General features: G+C 43.6%; 1 protein-coding gene across 1 annotated transcript in view; it reads right to left on the minus strand.

Annotated features, from left to right (window-relative positions):
* Positions 1 to 18284, minus strand: part of Stab2 (stabilin 2) — a 153398-nt gene that overhangs the window by 109788 nt on the left and 25326 nt on the right. The window contains exons 7-15 of the mRNA XM_027926098.2: positions 14515 to 14640; positions 13488 to 13684; positions 11746 to 11879; positions 7893 to 8026; positions 6313 to 6395; positions 4461 to 4610; positions 2893 to 3036; positions 2284 to 2340; positions 2013 to 2138 (exon numbers count right to left, since the gene is read on the minus strand). Of these exons, the coding sequence (XP_027781899.2) occupies positions 2013 to 2138; positions 2284 to 2340; positions 2893 to 3036; positions 4461 to 4610; positions 6313 to 6395; positions 7893 to 8026; positions 11746 to 11879; positions 13488 to 13684; positions 14515 to 14640 (1151 nt within the window). The remainder of the gene's footprint in view (positions 1 to 2012; positions 2139 to 2283; positions 2341 to 2892; positions 3037 to 4460; positions 4611 to 6312; positions 6396 to 7892; positions 8027 to 11745; positions 11880 to 13487; positions 13685 to 14514; positions 14641 to 18284) is intronic.

Here is an 18284-nt window from a genome sequence, read left to right on the forward strand (position 1 = left end):
GAAAGCGAGATATCCTTGTAGATATCTGAAAGTATTCTAGAAAGAATACTAGACCTTCAAACCAAAAAAGGAAACAAATTTCAGGGTGCAAAAACAGCATAGACAGGATCTATTTTTGCAATTATACGGGTTTTTACCAGCAGGTCTCTTTCTGGGCCTCTTTCTGGTGTCACTAGTCACAGTGCTTGAAGTGAGACTGTGGAACCAGCTTCCTTAACAAGCTCCATAGGTGATTCCTAACTGCATTAAGGTCACCATAACACTCAGTCATGACTGTGAAAGTCTGGAGAGCCCTCTCCATTCCCATTCTTTATAATCAGCATCAATCTATATGAAGTAGAGAAGTCTGGCCCCGTTTCCAAGATGGCGGCATGATTTCAGGGCCCTGGAAGGAAGTCTGTGGCCCTGCCTGTAATTCCACCACTTGTCGTCCAATGAACAAACTTCCATAGCCAGCTCTCCTTCTCCTCAGGATATAGCTGTTATTCCTGGGAGAGGAAATGCTCTCATGGTTTCCATCACCCATACCCTTATGTAAAGAAGTCAATAGTCTCCTTTCAGAGGGAAATGTGACTGTGTTTGTTGGTGTAGGCGGTTAGCCAGAGGGAAGCCAGGGTGGGAGAAGGGTGGGGGACAAGAGGCAGGGGCAGCTGTGAAAGGGCTGCTGACAGGTAATGGACCCAGAGGACTCAGTGCCCATCGTGGAATGCCGTAAGGACATCACCCCTCTCCCCTTGTGTGGGTGGGGCTATGGAAGACGTTCATCTTAGAAAAGAGGGAAGAATGCTCAGAGCCACCAAATGGCACCACAGTCTCCTCCCATCCCACATTCCATAAAGAGGACCCATCTCCCATCTCCATAGACTTATGCTGGGCTGGGGTTGTGGCTCCATGGTAGAATGCTTGCCTAGCATGTGTGAGCACTGGGTTGGAGCCTCAGCACCACATATAAATCATATAAAGATATTAAAGAAAAATAGCTCCACCTCACTAAGCATTATTAAAAAAAAAAAAAAAAAAAAAAAAAAAAAGACTTGTGCTCTCAAAGTCACCCATGTACCCACAAGCTGCTCAAGGGCCAGTTGACCATTATTTGACTTTCTACCAGGGGTGCTAAGCCAGAAAGGCCAGAAGTATGCAGGTGCATGCCCCCAGTTTTTACCCAGTGCAGGCATATAGTTTCTCCTAGAGAGGCAGCTGCTGCCCAAGCCCAGGGCCCAAAGAAGTTCCATGGCTACCTGCACTCCAAGGTTTTGTGCACTGAAAGCTCCACCTCTATCCTAACAAAAGCCCAAAGCCTAATCATTTTGACTCATCTTGCTCCCTGGCCCATCCTCCTGCCCCTCTCTCTGATAGGTATCTCACTTCTCTTTTCCCTGCCTTCATTCAATACAGCTGCTCTAACTGCCATCGCTGCCTTGCTGAACTCTGTTCCTTTGCCAGGGAATTGCCCTGATCCCAGGCATCACACCCAAGGACCTAAGATTACCGCACAGCTCTTAACTTCCAGTAACAAATTAAAGGCTGGCGTATGTAATGAAAGGATTATGCTGGAGAGAGAGGAATGCAAGAAAAAGGTAAGGCTGTTCCACCAAAAAAATAACATTTACTGTTTGGCCTAGGCCTGAATGGCTACTTTAGGCATCATGCTCTCTGTGATTTTAGAATTATGGGGAACTTAAAGTCTTGATTTTACTACTGAGAAACATTAGAAAAGCCAGGACAAATCAAACTTTCATTTAGACCCAGGGTTGGCAGTAGATTTTATTTCCCTTGTTGAGTTAAATGGACTGAGCATAGCTAATTGAAATTCTACTGAGGAGACTAAAGCCACATCCAGAATCAGTTCCAGGGTGCTGTGGTTGATTAGTGATGTCTGCTTTGGTTGTGGGAGGGTGGTGGGCATACATGTGCTACGTTTTAGCTACCCCCAGTTTAGAAAAAGCCTGTCTGGATACAGACTGGGACAGTGATACTGACACAATGCTATCAGCATAAGTAGGATACGATACCTCTGGAGAAAGGAGGTAATCGAGCGTGCCTTCCTTCATGTTATCCAGTGCTTCATTATTTGGAACAAAAATGGTGTATGGTCCACCAACTCCATCCTTGTCTAAGGCCTGTCCCACATTGGTTTCCTGCATTTGAGAAATGAAATTTTGTATCCGTGACCTAGCTCAGAAAAATATTGAAAGCAATTCTTTAGAAAGCATTTATAGTTGAGATCCTGGTTAATTTGACAGAGGACTTAATGGTTTTTGGAAAGTCACTATAGGGACATACCTCCAACAAAGATCTGAACTTGCTGTATCTTGGGTGCAGCATTGTCATTATGGTTTGCTGGAAGGAGACGTTTTGTTTACAAATTAGTAAAAAAAAAAAAAATAAAGAGGTTTAGGAAATATAAATCCTAACATTAAGAGATGGATTACAGTTTATGTGTAAGTATGGACACACATGGTCAACTGCCATACACTCTGCAAATGTTTATGGTTATTTCAATAGTTGCTCCTTTGTATTCTGAAGCAACTTCTGTCCATCGTCAGGCCAAAAGGAATAAATTTCATCATGACAATAACTGCTCTTCTCTGTAATGAATGAGGAATACATTTCCATGCACTGAGCTGATTGATGTTTTTACCATAAAAGAGGCAAAAAAAAAATCAAGATTTTCCCTATATACATACTTCCTGCCTTTCTGTCTCTCTGCAGAAACACTCAGTATTCTATTGCAAACAGACACGTCATCCCATCCTCTCGTTGCTGAGATCCTTCTAGTAGAATGAAGGACAAGCACATAGTGCTGAGTGACACTTTCTTCTTGGAGGTGACTCTCCAGGGAGACAGGGGATTGCATTTGGGCTGACACCACTTTTACCTGGAATGGCTCACCTGGGTGTTGCTCTCAAATGTGGGCTCTATCTTGTCCATGGCTCTGTCGAGGATGTGCACCAGCCCATTGGAAGCGATTATGTTCCCCTGAATAATTTTTACTTTCTTTTTGCCTCGGTAAAGTTTAAGCTTTAGTTGATTGTCCTAAAATTCCAAAGAAAGATAAAGGATGTAGTGTTCTGGGAGGAGTAAGTACTGGAATAGAAGTCCCAAGTCCTTGGGTCCTGCCATTTATTGGCTGTGAGACTTTGGATAAGTCACATAACCTAACATGGGGCAGATGTATCTGCTTGGTTGATCTAGTGGAGGCTTTTGTTAGGATAAAATGAGATAACGTGAAATCATTGGTGATAATCACAGGCTAATGTGGATAAGGTATTATAATGCTTTTCTCCAATAAACTGCAAGATCAACCACATCATTATGCAAATATTCGTTATTTAAACAGTAGCTTAAACCTGTGTTCTGAAGCAGCTGCTGGCTGTCATCCACTAAGCAATTTACTGTAAATGTATCATTTACTTTAGTATGTTGCACAGAGAAGGTGCACAATAAAAATATTTGTTGAATGAATAACTAAAGCTCATTCCTTCTTCCATATGATTCCTATAAGTTACAGACTTAGTAAATATTTTTTGAAAAAAAAATGAATGATGCATGTCCATGTGAGAAAGGAAGCCACCTCTTCATATGTGTTATTTATATATCACTCTATCTATTCCACCATCTACCTACCATCCATCCATCCATCCATCCATCCACCCACCCATCCATCTTTACACTGTAGTCTGGTTAAGATTGTGGGCTTTGGAGTCCGGCAGAACCACATGTGAACCTCTGGTTCTGATGCTTACTGTGTGATCTCTCTACTTTCCCACAAGTAGAACAGGGATTAGGCTAGGACCTCTCCCACAAGGTTGTCGTGAGCCTTATGCAACACCAATAAAGATTCATCCCTGTGCTTAGTGTGGAAAGAACTCTCAGTGATCCACTGACTGTTGACATTATGTGAATGTAAAACAGGTCACAGCCCACACGTGCACATTCTGTCGATTCATCACCTCCCCCACTACTCCCACTAAGTGGATTCACAAAAAGAGTTATTTGTGACGGGGACAGGGTGGTTTTGTTAAACAAACAAAACAAAACAAAACTAAAGAACCCCAGAACTAATAGCATTGAGAGACAGCATGCCAAGCTGGAGAAGATGGATGAATCCCAGCAATCTAAAACAAACAGCCCGTTTCCTTCGTAAGAGGAATGCTGATGGGGCTCTGTGATTATGTTTCTGGAAAACAGGTTGACGGCAGTTTGTCTTCCTGCTGGCAGCTGAATGATGAGGCCTCGAAAACTAAATTGGACCAGACCAAAATCAAACCCTTTGCCGCCCCCTTTACAAAACAGCCCGCCCCTTCCTTCCTGACCAGGGTGTCCTCTTCTTCCTACATAGGAAGACAAACAAGGACAAGGAAGGCGTTCTTGTAACCTTTCACAAATCGCAAACACAAAGAACAAGAAGCCCACGGGCGTTGGCTTGGAGGACAATTGAAACTCAGAGACATTCTTACCTTATCCCTGTTGAAGATTTCCCCCGACGCCCCGGTCAAGGTGTAGAAGGTGTCTGTGTTGTTCAAATGCTCTGTGCTCATCTGCCCAGCGATGACGTGCAGTTTTACAAAATACCGAGCAGCCTTGATATCCATCAAAAGCTCTTTCACCTAAGAAAAGGGGACCTTTTGACTGTCATTTGAAGGAGAAAAGGAGTTTGATATGCATGCTGGGCCTTCCTCAGAACCAAAGATATCAAAGCCAGTGCACCTAACATGCACCCTGGGCTCTTTCAGACACAGATGACCTTTCGTGAGCACGGCCACCCCAGGCCAGCCCTGAAAGACAATGGTGATTGGGAGAGTCAGGGGTCATGCCCAGTATACTACCAGTATATAAACCTGGGAGGCTGCTCCCGGCCTGAAACTGACATGGTGGGAAAAGAATGTCAGCGGGACCAGGAGGAGCAGGTTGGTGACAGGGACCAAGGAATCTACCTCCAAGAAGAGGACAGGCATGAGAGACCGAAGAGAGTAAGCAGGATTGAGGATGCATTTGAACAGTAAAGATTTCTGAAGCCCACCAGACCAAATCTATATCTTGTCACTACTACACGGTTAACAGTTAACCAGCAGATACGATTTTTTTATTACCTCTGTGCAAACTTTCTATATTAAAAGAGAGACCACCGGCACAGTGGCCAGCATGCCATCTTCACCAGCTCCACTCTCCAACAGAGGAGACATGAGGACACCTCTGGAGGTCAGGAGTAGACAGACTTATCTCACACGGGTGAGCGCTGATGGTGTCAGGGGAAGGGGGCCTGGAACTTACTCGTGTTTGATTCAACGCAGCAAAAATTATTATTGTGAAACATCTTGGATTAAGATAACCTAATTTTTATCCAACTCAGCAAGTTCATTACTTACATTAAACCAAATAGAAGTAGTTCATTGGTAGCATCAGGCATGATAGGGCCCCTCCAACCAGCTCCACTGAATGACATTAACTCAAATAATAGCTGCTCACATTGAATTTTTCTTCATTTTCTCCTACCCCTGTTACCACTTATGATGATTTTAAAAGAACACAAATACCTAACGAATGCTTGTCCTCTTCCTACAGGACATGAGCAGTTTTGCATTATAGAACTCTTTCTTTTTTTCTTGCATGACTACATTGAAGAGTCTTTGGGGATTATCTTGAGGGGTAATGATAGGAATGGGGGGCCCAGGGAGACCTTTGGAAGGCTGGTCAGTGTCTCTCTGCATGTACAAGTACTTTCACTTTGAGAAAATTCATTGAGTTGTATACTTACAATTTGTGTGTTTTCTGTAAGGATCCCTCACTAAGAAATCTATCCAATATTACATGTTCTCATTAATATGTGGAAGTTCACGATGGTGCTGTCTAGAAGCTAGAAAGGGTAGAGGGCAGTGGAGTACAGGGAGGTTGGATAATGGGTACCCAAATACAGTCAGCTAGGAGGAAAAGTTCTAGTGTTCTCCAGCATAGTAGGATGACTAGAGTTGATGGCAATTTAGAATATTTTCTAAAAACCTGGGAGAGAGGAATCTAAAGCTTTGCAGGACAAACAAATAATAAATGTTGAAAGAGATGGAAATTCTAATTGCCCTGATTTGATCCTTATGTATTATATACATGTACCCAAGTATGATTGCGCTGTACTCCATACATATGTACAAATATTATGCATCAGTTAAAAATAAAAAATATTTTTACCCCAAACCACCATGGTCCTCTCTAGTAGGTTTAATTTTAATCGAGGTTTCCCACTTCAATCGAAGAAGACACTGCCCATTCAGGCTTCCTGCAATCAACCTTCAGGGTCAGGTTCTTTCAAATACTCACATTGAATCCTTTCAGGCCCTTGTCTGAGGGCAACAGCACGGTGAAAGGTCCCAGGTTACTCAGTGGCCAGGCATAAGCTTTGTCTTAGGAGAAGAAATGTTCAAAGAAAGAAAACACCAAGTGGGTCAGGGGCACATGGAGGGTAAATCATGCCGTGGGCCTGTGCCCTGACTGGTCCACCCTGGCCCTTCCCTGTTCTCATTGCTGTGACAGCCCTTTCTAAGCAAATGCAAGGCGCCATGAAGCCTTGTCCCCTATACAGCCCCTAAGAACTTCAAGGGTATCTGGGAGGAGCGGGTCAGGCATGGTAAGACCCTCTGACAACCCCAAGGCCCCTGCCTCCTCTCTGGGCTTTCTGAGCTGTTGTCACCTCAGTGAGCAAAGACGAACCTTTGTCTCTATCTAGGGTCATCTCAGAAGAGCCCCATGCTAGTTTCATGTTCTGTCTTTGTCATCCTGAAATGCTTACTATTTGAGCAAGGACCTCAGGTTTTCATTTTACTCTGGGCCCTGTAAATTACGTAGCTAGCCTGCATCCACCACCCCGGGGATGTTGGGACATCCGGATAAGCTCTGTGTTCTCGCCCAGGAGGCAGCGTGGATTAGCACTTTGTAATGGGGAAGGTGAGAGGTGAGTAGGACTCTGTTCAGGGTGACAATTGAGGGCCCAGTCCGAAAAGGACACTCTGATACCCTATCTGCTCCACTTGAGAGTCTAAGAATCCTTAGAGGAAGCCCAAGTCATGACAGTCAGCTGGACTCCCTGTGGGCCTTGGAGAGAGCAGGACATTTATGCAGGAGTCACACTAAGATTTATGAGTGCAGCACTGACCCATCCATGATACTTACTTCTTCAGTTGTGTTCTTTCTAGGACTGGTAAATTCTAATATAAATGCTGATATTTGAAGGTTTCTGTTGGTTGTTCAAGTCTGTTTTTTTATTTTCATTGATTGGCCAAACTGGTGTTTAACTGGAAGCCTGGTCCAATCTGCGGTTAGCTATAATAGTTAACTCCCAAGGGGACGTTGGGTAATAGTCCCTAGAAAGCATTTGCAAATGCATGAGGGTGTTGTATACTGCCACCCGACCTGGGAGTCTGGGGGAGGATTGGTCACTATAGGCAATTAGTGGCTTCTGGGCTGAGGGTGGGTATAACCATGACTGTTCCAAAATTCAAATGCCATCTCCACTAAGGATTATGGATGCTGCCTCTGGGGCTCACTCTCTATCCCCAGTGATGCCTGATAACCTTTGTTCCTACTTAAAGGAGGCATAAAGTCAAGGAAATCAGTGGCTTTCCCTGTTATTGCAGGTCAGTCACTCTATGGTGACCCCAGAACCCTAGCCTCAGCTTTTCACCTGCTAATTCTTGCATTGCTAGATCTCTTGGCAAAGAGCCACCTCCTTGGAAGTAGCTGTCTGCTCCTACTCTCTCACATGCATGACCCCTCGCTAAGGGGCTGGTCTCCTGGGACCTATTCCCTTAGGCATTGCCTATTCCCTTAGGCATGCGTATGTCTCGAAGGTGTCCTTCCCAAATGACAGCTGTCATGGAGCATCCGTAGCCATCACTGCGTACCCAGGAGTGAGATGAAAGACGTGAGCCTTCCTTGCCATTTTCCTCTGGGTTCAGTGTTGAGTTCTTGGAGTCTCTCCATGATGTTTCCATAACACGTCGAGCCGTCGCCCATGTAACCTTTCCGGCAAGTGCATCTGCAGAGAGGATGAAAACACGTCCTCAGGGTCAGAGCCATGAACTGTGGAGATCACACAGTCCAACACCTCATGTCACAGATGTGGACTGGGAAGAGACCAGGAAGGACGCAAACATGAGACAGTACTCAAGTGCAGCCCCTAACATCCAGGGGCCTTCCAGAACGGAGTCTTTGATACATTATGCATGTCTGCAAACACTAGATATCTTCATATGCTTTATCTCAGTATTTTTCAAAGTGTGATCAAGAGAACATGAACCCTGTTTCACTTGGAGTGTTTCCTGTGGATAGAGATTCTAGGGTCCCACTGCTCAACCCCTAAATTGGAAAAAGCTACCAAAGTTTATAGGACAGTGAAGGCTCAGAACTGTTGATCTCCTTAGAATACATTTCCCCTACTCCCTTCCTAGCTGAGATTTCTCAATGACCCTCTCTCCCCCATAGATCAGGGTCCCCTTAAGTATAGGTTCAGGGTACCCTGTAGCTCTTCTCTATAGAGGCAATAGCACCTGCAATTTTATCCTTATCTGGTTATGTGATCAACATCTGCTTACCTACCTAGTTTGAGAAAAGAGCATGGGTAAGGGCTTTTTTCGGTATTTGTTCATGATTCATAGTTGTAATCTCAGGAATGTAGCAAAGGACCAGATCCATAATAGGTGCTTAGTTAATAGTTGTACAATCCGCAGGAATCAAATTAAATAGAGAACTAGCCAAACCATACCACGGATGTGACTCATGTGTAGAAGAGTGTTCCAAAAAATGACGACAAGCTCACTAACCCAACCGTGCTTCTAAATATGGTCCCGTGGCAAATCTATTTTCAACAAGTTCATGGAACCGATCTCTGAGAGGCCTATCAACCTCTGCCTGGATTGCTGCAGGGGCATCCTAATTGGTTTCTCTGCCCTCAAGTCTGGTGATGATTGAATAGATGCTATGGGGGATGGAGGGACTAATTCAGGGACACCTCTAGGAGAAAGTAATATTCATGTTAGTTCTGGAAGGACACCTATGAGTCTCTCAGATGGACGAGTAATTGGGAGATTATTTACTGATTTAGACCTCAGGGCTTTTATAAAGAAGTGACTCTAAACCAGGGGCAACTTTGCTCCCCAGGCAAGATTTGGCAAGGCCTGGAGATAGTTTTTGTTGCCACGTGGGGATGGCGATCTCTTGGTATTTGGTCAGTAGAGGCTGGGAAGCTTCTAAATATCAACAGGGCAGAGGCTGGCTGCCCACAACAAAGGATTGTCCTGCCAGAAACATCTATTCTGTTGAGACTGAAATCTTGCTATGAGCCACTGCCAAGGTGCAGTAATCTGGGAAACACTCTGTTTAATATAAAAACGGTTTCTCACTTAGATGTCAACCTTCTCTGTAAGTTCTGCCCTAAGCTAATTTAAGACATAAAGGGAAGAGGAGATTGGCAACTCTGGGAGCAATCTATTTGTCACCACTGAAAGCAAATCCTAGTATAAATTACGTAAGCTGCACTTGAAGACGACCGTGAACATTGAGACTTGTAACCTTTACCAAAGGTTACAACCACAAAGTATGAGGCCAGTATCTTCAGTTGTCATGAGGCCCGTGGTCTGTTTTGTGTAAAGTGGGAAATCTATTTCAATGGCCTTAATGCTGAAGGGAATGTATGAGAGACATAAATATTTTCAATTTTAAATCTCAGTCCAAAGTCTGAGGTTTTACAAGACTGTGTTCTGACTTGAACATTCTCAGTTGGACCAGGGAATATTCACAGTTCGGCCTCCTTTGTAAAGTGGATTTTCATTCACAGTGTCTGCTGTCATAAGGCTTTAAGAACACCTGTAAGCCATTGGCATTTCATAAGTTACGAGTTGGAATTAATTTCATTTTGTGCTGGAGGAGATCTAGTTAGTGTATAGTTGGTCAGTTCATCTTCATTGATTCAGAGGTTCCTCCGAACTCTCACTTTTTTCATTGTTTTAACCGGCAACAGTTGTCACAACAAAGATGAACAAGACATGGACCTCTAGGATCCTTGTATTCTAGTTGGGGACCGAGATCAGTGATGACAACAAGGGGCTGACATTTATTAGTAAGTAGCTCCTATGCCAGGCATTCATCTAAGGGTCTCACTGTAGTATCTTATTTAACAAGCTGCATTTGTGTTCTGAACCTCATTTTAGATGAGGACACAAAGGCAGAGAATCTCATGAACATGCAGCCTCTCGGGGCAGAGCCGGAGCCTGTGTTTGTATCACAGTTCTGGAGAGAAGCATCCCGAGCTGCTCTGGGAGCCCAGAGGGAGCAAATGGGTAGACAGGGGAGGCATCCTAGAAGAGGGGCTAACTCAAACTCAGGGTTGAAGAATGTGTTCGCCTCACTCACAGGAGGCAGGTATATGTGTTGGAGGATATTCTAAGGAGAAGAAAGAGCACACATAAGGGGCGGGGCTGGGAATACCCTGGCACATGTGAAGACTGGTGCAACGAACTTTTGTTGTTTGCATTTCTTACTAAAGTCACATGTTGAAATCCTAGTCCTCAATGTGATGGTTTCAGGACCTGGGAAGGTAATGAATCAGGTTGTGAATGGAATTATCATCTTTATAAAAGGGACCCCAGAGGACTCTCCATCTTTTTGCACCATGTGAGGAGGCCATGAATATGCAGGTGGCCATCTGCAACCTGGACGAGGGCCCTCGCCAGAATCTGACCATGCCCATCTCAGCCTTCCAGCCTCCTGAACTGTACAAGACCTTCAAAAATATCGGATGTCACCAATGTCACTACCATCCCAAGAGCCTACACTTCACTGCTGCTTACTGTGCTTGTATGCGGTTGGAATGTAAGCCATGCTGTTTACCATCTGCCTGCTCAGCCTGGGCCCATTTCCCTTCAGCCAAGTAGAGTTAAATGAAAGTGATGCCCTTCTCCTCTCTTTCCCCTCGCTTCCCACCTCTTCTAGTGAGTAAGATAATGAGGTGCCACCGTAACAGGCACGAAGCTATTTGTGCTTCTTAGTAAAAATCAAAATGGCAACATTGGCAGCACAAACCCCTCACAGACCCTGATGCAATGACAGCTGGAGTGGCCTGGAGAGAGAACCCTCAGGCTGGGTCAGAAGATTTGGTCCCAGCCTCCGTTCATGACACATCTGCCCAGCTGTTTCCACATCAACATCCTCTCCAGCAATCAACACAGCACCTTCAGGAGTGGGTATCACCATGTCCATTTTGTACAAGGAGGAACAGCCCAGAGAGAAGGTGTCATTTTCTCAAGGCCGCACATCTGGTAGGTGCCATTTTTTCAAGGTCGCACATCTGGTAGGTGCATCGGGAACTTTCACAGAAATGCCCTCACCACAGCAAAACCCTTCTTCTGAAACCCAGAGGCTGGGAAACACCTGTCATGCTTATTTGCTTTCCAAAGTCCTCATTCTGCTCTACTAACATGTAATATCTCACATGCGAGGAAACAGGCACGCGCACAGAGGTCAGATTCCTGTGAGCTCAACAGCCATTTGTATCCCAGTCATAGTGATTTTCTTCTCTTCTGTTCTGACCACTTCCTACCATGGTATCAGGCCAGGTCAACATTCTGGAATGTTCTTATGGTCATTATCAAGGAAATAATCATTGAATGATTTTTTTTTGACTAAACACAGATTTACTGAATCGAATGGCTACCACCTTCATGACTTGGAAAAGATGGTGGTGGAACTGAGAAGACTTACTCGGTTTGGCCTGGTGCGACGGTGGTGCAGTTTGCATTCCTGTGACAGGGGTTATTTGATTCACAGATGTTGATCATACTGCACCCCACTCCAGGCACAAAATTCTGGTAATGTTCCTTACACTCGCAGTGAGACTTCAGTAGGCAGGGAGAGAAAGACAAATTGGATCTTAGTTAGTCACATTGGCTGCCATTCTTTGATCCACACCTTTATTCTATCATGAAAGCTAATTTAAATTAGGTCTGAGGAGTGGGCTTAAATTTTTTTATCTTAATAAAAATTTAAGATTTATTTATTTAAATTTTAAAAAATCTTCATAAAAATTTGCCAAAGTATCCAGAAATAGAAATCATGTTTATCATGTTTATATATCTTACCTGTTGGGAAGATCATACCCCTTGTGTATAAAGCTCTTCAATTTTCTTACCCTTGACATCTCTGGCTACATAATCACTATTTTTTGATTATCTATAGATGAGTGGAGATTGGCAATCAAATGGGAGGTATTATTGTTCTAGAATAATATCTGGAGAATAAAACCTGGAGTCTTTTGACTCCGACTCAGATAGCAATGGCAATGTCTGGAGACATTTTTTGATTGTCACATGGGGAGGAGGATGGAGTTTCTAGAGACCAAGGATGCTGTTAAACATTCTAGAATATGCAGAGCCACCCCACAACCCAAAAAAGAATTATGCAGATTGAAATATCACTGTGCTTCTCTGTAACCATGGGTGGAGAACAGAGAGAGCTTCTAAGACTTGAAGATCTACCTTGGGACCCATTTTTGAAGAGACAAGGCACATTTTCAATCTCACTCCCAAGGTCCTGTCATTCATGACATAACATGCCTTTTTCTATAAAGGTTCTCATTTTGAGAATAAGGATTTAGCCCCTTGAATTTCTCTGCAAACCTGCCTCAGAAATCATTAGTGAAATTGTTATATGACACCTTCTTTCTCCCTGGAGGAGAGAGATGGCAAATTCTCTGTAGAGAATTCCAGGTACATTCTTATGGGGTGCTGGTGGACTGCAGGGGACCATGGCTGTGTTTGGGCTGGACACAGAACCTTCCCTCTTTCCTGAGCAGCAATATCCTTCTGTGTTGAGGACTGGATTTGTAGCCCTGGACACAGGAGACACCCATCAAGTATTTGAGGTATGAGGGATAGGACTCTTTCAACTGGAATGCTTTGCCAAGATCTCCTAACGAGGACAATTTTTGTCAGTCAAGGTTGCAATGTGATTTATAGGGCAACATCTCACCCTAGGATGTCCCAATGCTCCCTGCAGCTGCCAGTGCCGTCAACATTTGATCAGTTTTAACCTCTTTTGCAACAGAGTATTTTTGGCTCTGAGAGCCCCCTTTAACTTAAAAAGACATAGGATGGATGATTGAAGGTGAAAGTCAATCACACGCCCACAAGTCTTGGTTAATTAAGGTGGGCTTGTTAATCTAACTTTGAATTATGTGCTTATTTTGTCAATCACCATCTAGGACTGTGATGAATGAGAGCACAGGGCACTGGGAACTGGGAAAGCCTGAGTATGGAGGGTAGACTAGGTGGGGAACCGCCAGGATCAGCCCCTGAGCACACTGAGGACTGTCTGGAGAAGAAGCCCAAATTTAGCATCAAAGGGAGAAACAGAAGCATGAAAGACAAATAAACCAATGGCACAGGGCTACCTTGGGTGGGTTGCCCCATTTCTAGACACATCAGTTCCATGTGCCTACAGCTCACCTGTCCTGGCCCGTCGTATTTGCACACCGTGGATTTGATAGGGCAGTTTCCAAAATTAGTTTGACAGGGGTCCACCGGTAAGCACACGTGGCCATCCCCGTGGTAGCCGTCTTTGCAGGTACAGCTGTGCTGATTTGGTGCCAGGTATGTGCAATCAGCATGAGGATGGCAGATGTTTTGTAAACATGGATTGATGGCTTGAGAGGGAATGACAAAATGAGAGGCAGTGAGCACATTGGGGTGCAGAAGGAAAACTGAGCTGGGAGGGAGCTGTGGGTCACAGGGTGTCAGAGCCACGCAGCAAATTCAAGCAGTTTTAAGAGAGAAACATTCATCTCATCCTTCTGCCCTCCCCTCCTCCACCAGATAGATTTACATATGACCATCAGAAATTGCAACTCCAGAGGTGGACTAATATAATGTTAATGCCATATTAAGTGTGAAATTAAATATAAAACAGCAGGAAAGATAACACTAATGCTTGTAAAATTTATAGTAAGCCCTGGGTCCTGTTCAAGGCATCTGCCACATAGTAACTCATTTAATCTTTGCACCAATCTCCTAAAGAAGGGACCATTATCACTCGCTTTGGGTGGATAGAAATACTGAGGCATAAGCAGGTTAACAGTCAGGTAGTCAGTGAAAGGCAGATCTAGGATTTGAACCCAGGCAGCCTGGCTGTGGAGCTCGTCTTCTAAACAGGTATACAATCAGCCTCCCATACGCAAAATAGGCACGTGAAGAAAAATTTAAAAAAGAAGCACTACATCTTACACTAGTATTGATCTAAAAAAATCTGAAAATTTATAAATAGGCTTGGATAATAGGAGAAATTGTGTTTTATCAAAGGGAATTTCTACCATGTGTGACTTTTTTGCCTGGTGCTCTTTATAAATGACACTGAGCTACACGGGAGAAGTAGAAGTGGTGGCTGTGTTAATATGGAGGAGGCTGTGAGGTTTTTGTTTTCCTGTTAAGTCACCCAAACATCGCAGCCAAAGAGCCAGTGGATTGAGAGTCTACTCACGCTCGCAGCTCTTGCCGTCGCCTCTGTAATTGGGAAGGCATTTGCATTCTAGTTTGGTTTCGTCTTCGTCGGAAGGTGCACATCTGGAATTTTCTGGGCACAGTAAAGCCGCACACTCAGGGATGGCTGGACAGAAAGATTGTTGAGGCACTTGCATGAGTAGAAGAACCAGTTCAGAAAATCCCAATCTTCAGTGCTTCCTTCTATTAAAGTAATGCAGACTCATTGCAATATTTTAAAAAATACAGAATACACAAAGTAAAAACTAATTTTCTTTCCTGTTACTGGGGATTGAACCCAGAGGTGCCTTACCACTAAGCCATATCCCCAACTCTTGTTTAATTTTTTATTTTCAGACAGGGTTTCACTAAGTGGCTTAAAGGCCTTGCTAAGTTGCTAAAATTGAATTTGAACTTGTGATTCTCCTACCTCAGACTCCTGAGCTGCTGGGAACTAATTTTTTTTTTTTCCAAAAATCCTTTCTCTCCAGTCCCACTCCCAAAGGCACCAATATGAATGGCCAATATAAGCACATTTTAAAATAAACTTATTTACATGATTTTATGTAATCCTGTTAAAATACTTAGCAACCTTATTTTTAACTCAACAACACATTGTGGAAGTCTTTAAGGATCTACCTTAATCTCTAATAACTGTATAATATTTCATAAAACAAGTGTAACATAGATGGCTGTTGAGGACTATGAAGAGGCTGACATATTGGCCAACTTGCAAGGCTAACAAGTTGGGCTGACACAGTGTCCTGGATGCTGGTAGAAGATAAGAGACTCCTGGGTCAGAGATGAAGGACAGGTATTACTCATATCAAGAGCAGTAGTCAGTCTCAGTAGTTTATCCAAGCCCAGTTCCCTCGGGGCGACACAAAGAGGGTCAGATTGACATCAAACATGGAATGAATTTTGTTTACAGGAGAGGTTCTGAGTTGTTGTTATTATTATTATTATTATTTTTTAAAATAATGGCCATGTATTATTTAGGGCTTAGACACATAATGATTTGAATGGAGAAGTTTTACTATAACAATTTATGAATGAAGAGTTGGAGTCATGAAAAATTAGACAGTAAGAGTTAAAAAAGAATTCTAAGGAATAAAGGAATGGCAGATATATAAAGAGAAACTACTTTCCTAGGACTAAGATGAGTACCTGAGGGGGAACTTCCCTCCTTCTAGGGCTGAGATCCAGATATCACTGGAAAGGGCATGGCCTTGGTCACTGCCAGGAGAAGTTTCTGAAGTTCTTTAATTATGAGACTTATTGGAAATCTGCCTTTTGGGGCACCAGGAATACTGTCCTCTTAGAAAAACCAAGCTTCATAATTCATTAAGTTCCCAGGAAAACTACTGGCCATTGGTGCTACTGAAACTAGGAACTATGAAGCCACCCTCCCTGAAGTGTACTGTACACCGATGTGTGGCTTGGGCAGCTCTGGACCATGAAAGTGTGTGACTGGCTTTCTAGGTGGCCAGCTCTGCAGACCCCTGGGTGTGCATGAGGCTGAGGAGAGTGGGTGCAGGACACCCTGAGCTGGGCCCGGGCCTGTGCTGTCTGGGGCTCCTGGCTGTGCCATCATTGCCTGAATCAAGCAATGGACGATGCTCAGTGTCCAAGTGCTGGAGAAAGCTGATCTCTGCAGTGACCTGGCACTGGAGAATCTGTATGGGACCGAGTGAAGGAGAAAAGTTGTTCTTCAGGACAATGAGCTAAACCAGAAGCAAGAAAAGAAAACCGCTCCTCCACTGTTCCTCTGGCACCCTCTATTGCTAAGCCTCCATATCTTGCTGATTAGCAAAAGGAGAAATATTGGTGAAGTCCATTTTCATTATCACTGAGCAGGCTAAACATTGGATTTCAATATACTAATATTTTGGAAAAGATGATTGGAATGAAGGGTAGCCAGCGTGTTGCTCTCAAGATGCGCCCAGATGTGGGACTCTGGAGACCTGTTTCCCATTAGCAGCCTGTTGAACCACAGGCTCAGAGCATATCCTGAGAAATAGTACCCAGAAGTGGCTTCCCCCGTGGGATGACACTTTCCTCCCTCCTTTGCATCCAGATGGGCTCATGTGACTCGTTTGCATGGATGGGATAATGAGTGGAAGTTTTAGGTATTTTTCTGCACTTCACTCTCTTCTTTCCTTTCTGTGGCTGGAGGCAAAGCTCTCAGAGGAGTCAGAGAATGGAAGAATCCCAAGATGGAAAGATCTGAGCCCCAATCACTATGTGGTGGCAAGCTGGCACCAGCGAGGTCACCCACATTAGTCACAGGTTGACAACTTTGTCTCTGTTGTATTCAGCCAGAGGTTCCCCAGTGTCTCCACTCATGGTGTCTTTAGTGCCTCAATAATTGTGGGTGATGCCTCTACTGCATCCTCTGTTCAAGGATGCTCTGCCCTAGCTGTGCACCCAGCCTGCACCGTTTCTTGGTGACCTTTATAGGAGGAATTTTATATTATAAATATAAATTTTAAATATAAATATAAATTTATATTATAAAATCCAGCTCTGTTGATGAAGCCCAGAACCAAAGAACTCAGTAACTCTTTACGTCCTGAGAACTTAGTAGCCATTGTGAAAAGTAATATGATAAATAGAAAAAAAAACTATCTCCATTTCATTCCTAAACAACTGCAAATGAATCTGTTGGGCCTCTTGCACAATTTCTCAAACCTTGGCATCAGACTTAACCAACATTCTCATTCTCATCTTTGATGTTTACCTGGCACTTTTTAAAAAATCATAGTATCCATCGAACAGGCACATAATGTCATAGAAAGAAATGGAGTGTGACCAAAAGTTGGAATCACTAATTGACTCAAGCTAGAAGTTCCTGTGGCATCCAGCAGACATATAACTGTATTCCCCTCAACAATTTAAAATCTTCAATGGTGACCAGGACACTACATTTGATATATAGGGGCACCTTGGTGTGTAGTCTTGGAGCCATAGTGTTAAGCCACTGAACTTTTGTGTTTATTTCTTATAGCAACTGGCATTATCCTAACTAGTAATGGATGTATCAGAATTTATTCAACTGATTTCAATATTCAAGTTATCCCCAGTTTGTTTATTTTTTTACAAACAATACTGCCATGAATTTCTCTGAACATATATTCTTCCCCTGTATGCATATGTACACAGCCCTCCTTTTCCTCCAGGGTAAATCCACAGCAGCATCCTATAAGCATGAATGCTTAGAATGCATCCTTAGAATGCAAGCTAGCCTAGCATCCTACAAGCATGCCTAGAACGCAACCCCATAGGTTGTAGGAATCCACACTGCCAATGTCACTTTTCTTATAGGCATAGAATAGATTAATCTACATTGGGAAACAATTGAAACCAAACCCAGACAGAACCTCCAGAACGTCCTCTCTATTTCAATATGGCTTTAATTTGTATCGTGGGATTTCTTGGGGGTTAATGATCCTTCAAATGTTTATTGCTGGTTTTCATTTCATATTCTGAGTGTTAGCTGCTCTTAGACCTATTTTCAAAATTGGCTCATAGAATTCATATTATTATAAAACTTCAGTTGTCATGTGAATTGCAAATATTTTTGTCTCAGTCTCTTGTTTATCTTTTGACCTGACAGAAATAATTTTGCACTGGGAGGCAAATTAGAGAGTGTTCTCTGTTAGGCTGCCTTCTGGCTGGGTCTCTGTCTTACTGAGAAGATCTCTGCTCATCTCACTGGACAGTGACAGGAGCAGAGGGCAGGGAGGCCGCCAGGCCAGAGCAAGGCACCTT

Source organism: Marmota flaviventris, chromosome 3 (assembly GCF_047511675.1).
Source record: "Marmota flaviventris isolate mMarFla1 chromosome 3, mMarFla1.hap1, whole genome shotgun sequence".
Taxonomy (NCBI): domain Eukaryota; kingdom Metazoa; phylum Chordata; class Mammalia; order Rodentia; family Sciuridae; genus Marmota; species Marmota flaviventris.